The 12,235-nt window shown below is 40.5% G+C and overlaps 1 protein-coding gene across 3 annotated transcripts in view; it reads right to left on the minus strand.

Moving 5' to 3' along the window:
- Nucleotides 1–7,005: 7,005 nt before the first annotated feature.
- Nucleotides 7,006–12,235, minus strand: part of LOC307018206 (retinal-specific phospholipid-transporting ATPase ABCA4-like) — a gene marked incomplete at its 5' end in the record, with an annotated part of 42,544 nt that continues 37,314 nt past the window's right edge. For all 3 annotated transcript variants that reach the window (XM_079648354.1, XM_079648353.1, XM_079648352.1), the window contains 7 exons: nt 7,006–7,854; nt 9,023–9,272; nt 9,802–9,894; nt 10,081–10,184; nt 10,455–10,589; nt 11,225–11,366; nt 12,095–12,201. In XM_079648354.1, the coding sequence (XP_079504480.1) occupies nt 7,723–7,854; nt 9,023–9,272; nt 9,802–9,894; nt 10,081–10,184; nt 10,455–10,589; nt 11,225–11,366; nt 12,095–12,201 (963 nt within the window). In that variant the 3' untranslated portion in view covers nt 7,006–7,722. The remainder of the gene's footprint in view (nt 7,855–9,022; nt 9,273–9,801; nt 9,895–10,080; nt 10,185–10,454; nt 10,590–11,224; nt 11,367–12,094; nt 12,202–12,235) is intronic.

The following is a 12,235-nucleotide window of genomic DNA, read 5'->3' on the forward strand; positions in this document are numbered from 1 at the left end:
CTGTCAGCCTGCTCTGCATTAGGACAGATGGAGCACAATGTGGATGTGGACATCAGCTGTTTCTACAGTCTGTCCCTCTGCAATGGTCCTGGACTTTCTTTGTCTCAAAATCTATTGGTAATCAACCAATGCTCCTTTGTGGATACAGTATATGTTTTAAATGTGATTTTTGTTCCGTTGACTTTCTCCTTTCTTATGGTCTTATATCTAATCAGTTAGACTTTGAAAGATTGAAATGCATTTGCAGGCAAATTATTCAATTATGGTCTGTAAATGAGGCGTGAGTGACCTTTAAAATTGATCTATTCACAGCTTCCACAATTTCCCCCACGGTTCAGCTAATCTTTTTTGAATTTCCTGATGAATAAAATGAGGCTTACAATTCAGACAGTTTCATGTAATAACACAATATCAAAGACTGAATAGCCGTCCTTAAAACTAGATTTGGATGAACATTCATTATCTTGATTTGCTTGCTGGGTAAAAGCTAGTAGGAGTAAGTGTGGTAGTCTTGTGTTTTCACTGATTGAGGAACGTTATTTATTTTTGATCCACTGACCTGTGGATGAGACAGAACCACATGTGCCTGTCAGCTATTTTTCATCATCATAATCAATAGGCAAAGAATAGCAGTTGAAGGTAATCCCTGTTGATCCATCTTTCTCAATCATCCTTTCCACCATTACCCCTGAGGTCGGCTGCCTTCAGAGGCAACACAGTTATCCCCCCCTCCCCCCCTGGGAGGAGCAGCATGGCGCTGAGGTGCTGGGAGAAAAGCTAATGAGTGTATTTGTCATATCTCTAATGGCTCACTATGTCACCACGGCACCTTGGCTTGGGATTTATGGTAATCATGTCGGCAGAAAGAGAATGTGTTCTGCTTGAGGATTTTTCCCTTTTCTGAAGAGCGAGAATGTTGAATTGATGGCAGCTCTTTTCTTCGAGCCTTGTGAAACATTGACGATGTGCTATGGTAAATGACAGCCTTAAAACACAGGGTGGAGAAATTGGTGTTTGCATCGGCAGGTATGGCAAACTAATGATGAGTCAACTTTGCTATTGATCAGAGCTTATTTCAGCCCCTGGGACCCAGACCAACCACATCCTTCTCTCAAATTATGCTGACATGTCTCCCCAGATACCAACCCCACAAACTTTCTTTTCTACTTGCCTCGCAATTTTAATCCAGCAGAAGAACTTCATCTTCTTCCCTCAAGTCCCAAGTGGTTTATTATTTTATCAACAGTCTGTACTCCACATGCAAATGACTGTGTGTCTCTGGTTCTGGAGAACTGATCACCCCCAAAGAAGACATCAAAGACACATTTTCACAAGAGATATATTGAAAGTTAAAGTAAATTGACAAATTACACTTTGCACTGCCTTTTCTGCGTATGTACCACACATTATTATACACAAGCTATTCTTCACTTGTTTAAAGTGAGAGTGCTGAGGTGTGTACAGCAGCATATTTCAATATGCTTTTTTGCAGTATATTTTATGTAGCATGAATAATGGTATGTGTGGGTGTGAGAAGGGAGGGAAACATATTTGTTGAAGATTCCTCAAGGGCGGCTGCAGCAGCTTCTGTGGAGACGAAAACACACGTACACGAGGGGAGAAGATGCAGGCGGGTTCTGATGTACTTTCAAAGAACAATTGATCAGTGATTCCTTCTGTGAGCCCACTAATCCTTCAGACTTCAAACACACCTCCTGAAGGTTAGGGGCACAGAGTGGATAACAGAGGGATGCCCTGGGCAGAGATGCCTTACTTTGTTGACATTAGACATTATCGGGGTATTTTAAAAAAACCTACTGCCCTCATGTGGCTGCTGCTGGGTCGCAGGACAGGAGGACAGAAACATCTTCAAAACAACATGAAACTTTGACGAGTCATGAGATTCTCTGAAATGTAACTCAGAGATGTTCACCGGCTGAATCCTGGAGAAAACAACATGATGGTCGTACAGCTCTCAGAAATCTGGAAATCTACCCAGACTCTGCTTTGATTTAGTCAGTGCAGTAACTGATCTATTTACAACAAATAATGGATGATTCCTCCTGAAGGAAAACACCTTCATCAGCAGCCGAGTTTTAGTTCAGTTAAGATATGTTTCTCTCTGAGCTGTTTGATTCTTCTCTGTGGACCGTAGACTGCTCTAAATATTTCTCCACGGTAATACATCCAGTACTTGTATCATTAAATTACTAATTAACATACAGTATATAACATGTCATATTTTCTTGATATAACCACACTTCTTTAAAGGGGCCCTATCATGCTTGTTGGGTTATTCCCTTTCCTGTTGTGTGTTACTTTATATAGGTTTATTTGTTTGTAAATTACCTCCATTGGGTTTTATTCGTAACATATCGACATCACTATGTAACACTCATACTCCTATTGGCTAGCGCTCCAACACATTGGACGTGATAGGCTAAGGTGCAGGACATCTCTAAGCGGTTGACCAATCACAACAGAGCCTGCCGCTAACCAATCAGAGCAGACTTGGCTCTGGTTTCAGACAGAGGGTGAAAAGAGGTGCTGCAGCACAGGCATTAGGAACAATCTACATTTATGTCCTCCTCAATGTATCATCGAATCCAGATCTACAAGAAATGTAATCCACATGAGTATAAACAGACTACCGTCCAAGTTATGCTACAGCATACTGATATATTTTATGTGCAGACGTTTCAGTATAACAGAGAAAGGAAAATATACTTTGCAGAACTGAATGAACTCATAACTCCAAGGTCACCACATATAATGACTACAGTTTGACGTCTGTTCTTCCTTAAATGCTTTTCATTCCAATTTTAAAAAATGTATACGCTATACAGTACTGTAGAGTTTTGTTCCTCTTCATGCTTTACATCGTCTCAACTCCATTGTCTCATGGTGGATCTGAACACTTACAGATAAAGCTGCAGTCCTATGACACACTGAATATAAAGTGATTGAATGTTGAGTGTGTATTCATCGAGCCCACTGCATCAGAATCTCTCTGTTTCTGTCTCACTCTCACACTCAACACTCAGTGGATTATAAAACAACCTCGATGCACATTCATTTCCTTTTGCCTCATAATTCTGTAACTTTGTCTCTCTTCCAGAACTTTATTCTTTACCCGCACACTCTATAGATACACACCATAACCTTTAATGACTTCTTCAGTCAACCATGCCCCCAATTAAACTTATGACCCAAAATATCCAGTGCACTCGCTTAAAAGCTAAAAATAGCCAGCCATCTTCTGCCCACACATCACTCACAACAGCATTTAAATATCTATGTGTTCCCTGCTTTAAATATGCTCATCCACTATAGTTCCCATCATGACCATTAATGTTCAGCTTCCATCAACACCTGAACCAACCGTTTCATAACTAACAATTTAAAGGTTTAACACCTGATCATCCCACCCCTTTTTTTTTATAAAGCTGGACTTGTCTTGTCTTTTAACAGACACATTTAAATCAAATATTCTAAATCAAGGCAGTAGAGAAGGGGTGGGGAACCTCCGGCCCCCGGGCCGTATACGGCCCGCGAGACCATTTGATACGGCCCTCGAGGTAATTTATAAACAGATGAAAAAAGAAATCTAGATCTAAAAAAAATTAAACAAGCGAGTGCCTGTTTTTCCTGGCCACGGTCAGGGTCCTTGAACACAACACAAGCCTAACTTGTCATCACGTGGTGTGTGTCTCGTCTGACAGGGGTGTAGTACTGACGGAGAGCACCACAACGCCGCTCTGGCACTTCATAAATTGCAGTATAAATAAGGAGCCGTACACATGCCGCAGTTTTTGCGTGGCTGTGTCTTTAGTTGTAAGCCCAGTGGCGATCTGTTCATCTGTCATACTGATCATACAGTCAATAACTTTCTTGTTATTAGCGTCTGGTTAGCTAGCTATGCTAATGAATATAAGAAGCTTCTACAACCAGTGAGGTAAAGGCACATCTTTATATGATCATAGCTATACAAAAATAAGAGAATAAAGTAAACAGGTACAGAATACTATATGACAGTAAAAAAAATGTTGTTATTAATAAACAAGAATACAGTTTAAAAGGGGAGTGATTTGTAAAATATCCATAAAGAAAAAGAGGTCTGCTTACAGTTCTGTTTCATATGGGTGTTGAGAGATGTATAGATCTCCTAATGTTGCTCTCAAAGTGCACCAGATTGATGCTTTTAACTTCAACATTTAAGAACAAATGGTGAGATATCTGGATTAAGAGGTTACTTTTTCTTTGCACAGCATGAAAGAAAGGCCAAATGAATTGGCTGTGATTTGAGTGTTTTTAAGCAGAGGTCAATCAATACGGCCCTCGGAGGATATTGAAAAAATTGAAATGGCCCTTGAGAGGAAAAAGGTTCCCCACCCCTGCAGTAGAGGCTGGGGTAAATGGGTCAAGCCCCTAAAACCCAGGATTGAACATTTCCCACAATGCAACCTGCTATATTTTGTTTATCCCCTGTTCTCAACCGTTTAAAATGTGTGCTTATGACTGGCATATGTAACATTAGCTTTTTTTATATATGGGTGCCACTCTTGGCATCGTATCAAGGGGCTACTGTGATTTAAGTAATGCCTTTACAAACATTTACGAGGGAGAGTTCTACATGAGGTATTTATTTTATGAGCTAGCTTTATAATTATAACACCTCAATTTGAAACTACCAAATCGATCAAGGCAGAGAAACTGAGACTTTTAAATCCTGGACAGTTTTATCTAATCACTGTTGTGCTGGATGGATTTTTCTCTAAACACAGTGGATCTGATAGTTAACTCGGTGTGTATTGATCTGAAGCAGAATAGAGGCGTGATCCGAGGCTTCGATACAAACAAAGCAATATAGTCATTGATCCTGTAAAGTCTCCAGGGATCAGTGTTGTAGAGTTTCTTCATCATACCAGCGATGAGGTTGGCCTGCTTCCCCCCACACGCCTCATCATTTAAAAACGTCAGCCCAACACCATATGGGATCCGCACAAAGAAGAGAAAAATCCGAGCAGGACAACTCTCAATTAGATTTTGAAAGCAACATGTGGACTCAGAGTTTTGGTATTATCTGAGGGATAACAGAAAAATGTTCCCTTTCATATTCTCATCCTCAGAAGGCTTAAATTACTGAGAATGTGTTGCTACACTGATCACAGACTGTGCACACCAGCAGGAGAGCCAAGAAATGTCTAATCTAAAAACAATATTTCAGTAAGAAAGGGGTTATTCGTATTTTACAGCATATATTCATGCTTTATATTCAAGACACTATAGTACAAGGTTACAGTATATAGAGTACTGAACCCTCTTGGTTAATAAAGTTACAGCAGATTCCTGATAATATAAGTAATTTATGTTACAGATGTGAAAAAGTCTGTATTCTCATATTTGCATGAATGATATACAAATGTCAGATTCCCTTCAATAACCTTTTAGCTATTTTAGCGTACTGGAAGTGTACAGTATATAGGCTTTCTTACCCAAATCGAGCTGTCATTTCATTAAATTCACATTTCAGGTATTGACATGGTGTTTCAAATGAAGTGGTAATGGTAACAATAAGAGCCAAGGAGTCGAAAAGCAGTAATAAACTTGTAACATTTTCAACTAAGATTACTTTTTGCCCCATTGATACACAGCTATTTATAATGGGTTATTTCACATATGAATGGCACGACTTGATCCCTAGCTATCTCCTGTAAATCAGGCATATGCTATTTCTCACTTCTACTACTCTAGACATTGCAATATTGTATGTTTTACTCCATTACATAATGTTTAAAGCTATTATTGTGGTTAGCCACATTACAGATAGAGGAGCGAGCATGTTCCAGAATATTGCTTTGTCACTGATATTATTGAGTCTATTTCACTGATCTAACCCCACTTGTACAAAATAACCCAAAACTTTTCCAACTTTTCACTTGTCGCACATTTTCTATGTTTCTATGTCAAGGATTCTCTGGCCGTTTCTCAATCTTGAGGAAACTGGCTTCCAAGCCAATATTTCAAGGATACTACGTCATCGAGTGCCGCCGAAGGACTGTTCCATTCTCCAGCATACTCGGAATTCCACCGAGGCAGCGTCCTTGGTTTGGGGGTAATTTCGAGGCTGCACATGGGTAGACTTCGCGTCCTTAAAATCCCCACAATGCTTTGCGCACGGACCAATTTCCCAAAATCTGTGGCGGAAAATGTAAGGCGGGGCCTCTCATATGACGCACACCTGCACACTTGCTCACCTGTTCCACTCTTCGTTTTCCGAATGCCAGGAAGGATTGTTGCCTAGCTTCTGAAGGAAGTGACTCGGAAGGCATGTGCTACCAAGCAAGCATCCTCGCGATTGAGAAACGGCCACTATCTTAGAATTATTCCTGTTATGGAAAAGTGTTGAAAAATTAAATTTGTTTAAAATACAGGTTGTTAATATAGATTTGTTCACATAAAAAATACCTGGAAATTCAATGGATTCATGGTTATATTACATGGAAAACACAAGGTACAGTGTGACTCATTGCTCTCCCCCAGCGGCACTAATCAGCTCATCAGCTTCATCCAGAGCACCGAATGAACAGGAGACGAGTGTGAGATCCACACCACAGAGTTCATTAGCTGTCCTAAATTCCACATGACCATCATCCCTCTGTTTCTCTGAGGTAGCCAATGACGTTCAGCCTAGTGAGCGGCCTGAGGCAATGGCAGCATCACTTGAGGTGGGGAAACAGTCATTGGACCGTGATTGCGGTGGAATAGTAAAAACATCTGGTTATGATTTTTGGACTATTCGACCGCAACCCGTTTGTCAGATGAATCCAGGGTGTGACAAACCTCCCAGCATGCATCACTCCACCACTGACGGCCAGTGGCTTTTCAGCTTTTCATCGGCGGTCAGCAGACGTATTGCAGGTTGTTGGACTGTAACTCTTTCAACTATACTTCTACAACCAGCAGTGGCATACCATGAGGGATTAAGATTTCGAGAAATATATATACAAGAAAAACTACTTCATATGTACATTATGAAACTCTGTTTTATTTGGGACTGATGATGCAGTACAATCCACTAATGGAGAGTACAAAGAGCATAAAGCTTATTAAAGTTTTATTTGTTCAGATACAAAATATAAATCCTCTTCATTCACAGCTTTATTTTGTTAAATATCTTTTTTTCCCTTTCCTTCAAGAGGTGTAACATAACATGGCAGTGTATGAAATACTGAACAAAGAATGACTGAACAAAAAAGAAGCAATAATAAATATGTTATGGAAAAGAATTAGCAACCAATATCATATGACATTTGTTTACATGTGTGACATAAAATTGAGGTGTGTGCGTTAATGTAAACGTTAAAAAATCTGTTTCTAAGGTGCTTAAATATTTTAACATAGAGTATGTACAAATGTATACATGCCAGTCAATCTAAACACCAGATGAACTTAGACGAACACCCAGCTGTTTCCCCACAGTTTTGCTGTTAAAATACATCATTTAAAGTCTAATTAATGTCTTTTTTAACAATATTTTGGAAGACTAACTCCGGTTTGCTGCTTGTTAAGTGGCTAGAAAAAAAAGCCAGTGTTACCAGTTACTTTGGCAGGTTAACTGGCAAGTCTCGTCTCTACTCTAAAAATAATTTGGCTATATTTAAAAGTGCTGCTTTAACTGTGGAATGTAGAAAGTTATATCACTGCCCCGTTTAGGTTTATTTACACGGGACCTTTACGTGTTCTCCTCTGCACGGGCAAGATCTTGACATCTTTTCTTCGACCTGCTGTCCGTTTGTTTAGCGTAGCGTCCTCGTCCTCTGCTGTCTGCTGCTTGGCAAAGTTAACGAACACCTGCAAAACAGACAAACCAAGTCAGTACATTGTTGAATATGTTTTTAACTGCATTAAGGCACAAAAGGACCGTAGTGTAGCTGATTGTGAGTCATATTTTTAACCAATAGAAACGCAAGTGTTACATAAACATGCCATTATTAGTGCTGCGTACCTGGACTCACATTCAGGTTCAGGTCCGGACTCAAGTCCAGAGGTTCAGGTTCAGGTCCGGACTTATAAATCCGGACCTGAATCCATGGTTTGTGTGAGTAACTAAAGTGAACTTATTGTGAGCTAATTATCAATTGAAAATAAACTCATAATCAACTCAAATTCAAACTCGTCCGGTTTATTGTGCTCCCTTCCAACTTGTGTCGACAAACAAAGAAGTCCAATGGAGGCGTTCCAGGCAGGGGGGGGGAGTGTGTGGGAGAGAAACTCCCTCTGGGGGGAACTTTGGGGATTTTAGCTTTTGCAGACCATTTACATGCACACAAACCTATATAACACACTACAGGAAAGGGAACACATCAAAAAGCACATTAAGGCCTTTTCTTATACACTCTTCTCTTCAATAAAAATAGGGTGAGAAATTAAACTGTCTTGTTATCTGAACATGTACTTGTAGGAATTTATTTTGTATTTTTTATACTTTGTCGTATTTTAATTTAACCCTGGAAATTGGTGTATGTACTGTATGTATATGTGTACATATGTACGTGTATGTATATATAGAATTTTGTTAATCTGTGTTAATTACGGAATTATCTTTTATTTACTTTATCCTGCAACAGGAAGACTAACAGGAGGGCTACTTCTGTATAGGCTATGCTTTCTGTCCTCCCGCTTCGACTAATTTAGTTTCTTTTTTAGATGTATAAACTGTCTAAATTGTTGAAATAGTAGAATAAATAAGAATACAAAATATTCAAAAACAAATTATAACGAGATAACCAACCATTCTTCCTTCACAAACATCATCAGGACTGTTTCCCCTAAATGCCTTTAACATCATTACATGTTACTTGTTAGACGCTTTCATCCAAAGCAACTTACATACTCAATACTGTGGGCAATCCCCACAGGAGCAATTTGTGGTGAAGTGTCTCAGGGACACAACGACATGCTGCCTGCAGTGGGGTTTTTAACACAGTCTGAGACTCTTGTTGCCTGTGTTCAGAAGTACCTGGTCCAGTGTTGTCTGGGAAACAGAGTAGTCTTCGATGCTGAGCCTTTCTTTATTGGCCACCACCACCTGGAATATCCTGGCCAGGGAGGAGGAGGCGATCTCATACTGCAGCGTGTTGTAGTGCTTCTCCCTCTGAACGCAGCCGGGGAAGCTGCTCTCCATGAAGCTCTCCACGGGATCCAGGTCCAGAGACACGCCCGCTCGAGCTGCCTTCATCTTCATGGTCACTACGTAGCCGTCACCAAACCTAAGGCAAGGAAACACAATGCGAAGAAAGAAAAAATGTTCAGAGTACAATTTAAATCAACTTCGTATTGTTATTTTTTCAAGTTTGACTGTTTCTTTATATAGTCCTTTTCTGTTCCAAGATGCAGACCTTCATTTAAGATAAGATTAAATAAACCTTTACTAAATCAAACCTTTAATAACAATACGAGTCAAACACAGGATAGGCAAGATATGAGGTCACACAAGAGTAATTAGAGTAAAAATAAGAATAACTAAGAAACAGTTTAGGTAAGAATAACAACATTATGATTAGGAGACCATAGTTGGTTTTGCAGGCATATCAATATGAGTAGAGATATATATTATTAATATTAATAAATATAAAAGTATATGTGTCACAGTAGGTACATACAGGGCAGTTGTATACACTGGTCAAGCCTTGGTTGTAGAGCCTGATATTTTCTGGCACAAAGTGTGGCCAAAGCACTTCAGTGTTACAGGTTTAGATTTATGATATTAAAACACTACCCACACAGAAAACCTCTTACTTGTATTTGAGATGCTGGATGGTACCCAGACACTTGAAAGTCCCGTTGACCATGATGGCCAGTCGAGTGCAGAGGGCCTCGCACTCCTCCATACTGGTGAGAAAAAACATCATCAATCTTTATTTTAACCTCTGCTACTCCATGTCAATGAGCAATAACTCATACTTTATAGTTCTAAATAATTCAAGTTGTTGGCAGAAGAGTTACAGTAGCTGTGTTTGCTGAGCTGCTGCAGCAGGAGTGTGTGCTCTGGATTAATTTCATTATTAGATGTTGAACCTGTGTGATGTTAGCACAACGGCACGCCCGTCCTGGATCACACTCATGATGGCATTCCACAGGAAGCGTCGAGAGTGGGGGTCCATCCCTGTCGTGGGCTCATCCTAAACACACACACACACACACACACACACGACAAATTCTCTGAGTACATCATTCCATATAAACAGAGACCAAGTCCTTATCTCTATCAGCATATGGCAAACATCTCTGATTTATGTCAATTTGAATTGGACTGTATAGTTCCCTGCCAACGTATAAAACACTGGAGGCCAGGCATGACTGAACCCATATGGCTCGCCATCTGGATCTGTAGGCCCTTTCATTGATAAATCCTCATCCAGCCCAGAAACCCAAACAATGGGCTCTCTCACCAGCAGCACCAGCGCCGGGCACCCGATCATCGCGATCGCTGTGGAGAGTTTCCTCTTGTTGCCTCCGCTGTAGGTCCCGGCGCAGCGGCCCGCGTACTCCGTCAGACCCAGTTTCTGGATGCCCCACTCTGCCACCTATAGGGGAGAGGGGGGACATGCATTTATTAAAACACGTAGTACATGTTATCACTTTACATTTGAAAGATGCACTGAAAAAACTGAAAAGTTGACTTGAATGTCAACAAATATCAAATAACTGTATCAGGTTAGTTGAAAGCCGTAATATTATTATGACCTATTTTTGTATTTAAACGTAATATTATTGCTTTCAACTAACCCTATCAGAATCAGAATCAGAAACGGGTTTATTAGCAGGTAGGTTCACACGTATGAGGAATTTGACTTGGTGTCGTGGTGCATACATAAAAGTAAAAACAGATTTAAAGGCCAGCTCTGCTTCAGGAAGCCCCTTGGACACTGGAAGTGGAGACAGGAGAGTAATGGCTAAGCTGTCAATCTTGTTGGACAACGTGTCTCCCCCCCCTTCCCCAATGTGTCTGCCCCGTGCAGCTCGTTCAGCGACAGGCTGCTTCACCCGCGGTGTCTCACAGAGAGATATTAATTAATACTCTTTTATTTTGTCTTATCTGTACTGTCCCCTTTGCAGTAAAAATGTTCATTTAACCAATGTGGAACGAGTAAAGGATTCCTGATTCTCTGCAGCGCTCAGTAAGAGAGTTACAGATTAAAGGAGCTGGAGGCGTACTCACTCTGGGGATCTCGCACTCGGGCACACCTCTGAGACGAGCGTACAGGTACAGATGCTCCCTGCCGGTTAGCAGTTCATCGATGGCTTCAAACTGAGGGCAGTAGCCCATGTTCTGGTGCACGTCCAGAATCTCTGTCAGGATGCTGCAAAACAAGACACAAGGAGCCACTCGTTACATTGAGCCAATCAGAAACATGATTTCAGAGTGGGATTAGACTGATGAAGTCATCTGAAACATCCACATTTGAGAGGGAAGCTGATTCTTATGAACAAAATAATACAAAAATGAACGATAATCTTCTTGTTGGTGGAATTTAATGGACAATATGTGTTATTTTCTTTAATGTCATGCCATTTAATACATTGATAACTCCCAATCTGGAGTCCTGAGATACATTTGTAGAGTCATATGAAAGATGATACAGAAAAAAAAAATGTTTCCCCCCAGTTATCTGTTCTGTTATTTAACTTGTTCACCTCACCTCAAAACGAGCCCAGGCTGTCATTATTTCTGAAGTGTCTGAGATGAAAACATGGTTTGCTTAAAAAGTTGGCAAAGAAAATGGATTTCTAACAGATAGAAAATTAGAATTCAAATCACTTTGCAGCAGCTCCACAAAAGATATGTATCTGAGTCTTCAAAAACAAAGCGTCGATGAAACCCTGGCTCCTAGTTTTTCTATTCAGAGCACCGCATGTGTTGGTTTTATAGTCAGATAGTGTCATCAAACAGAATTATGTCAGATTGACCTTCTCTGTGTTTAAACTCATTGGACTGTTTCCGGTCTCCCATCTTGAACGCCATGCAGGATGAACCCGAGAGCAGAGTGCTGCGAGCTCAGTGTGGCATTTTGGACGGATCTTTATGTACCTGTACCCAGCCACAGCGGCCTCCCCCGAGCTGACATCACTGTCCCCAGTCAGCATTTTGAAGGTCGTCGTCTTTCCAGCTCCGTTAACTCCCAAAAGACCAAAGCACTAACAGGACAAAATACAATCAGTCTGTTGATGC

The sequence above is a fragment of the Notothenia rossii genome, assembly GCF_949606895.1.
Source record: "Notothenia rossii genome assembly, chromosome: 9".
NCBI classification, from domain to species: domain Eukaryota; kingdom Metazoa; phylum Chordata; class Actinopteri; order Perciformes; family Nototheniidae; genus Notothenia; species Notothenia rossii.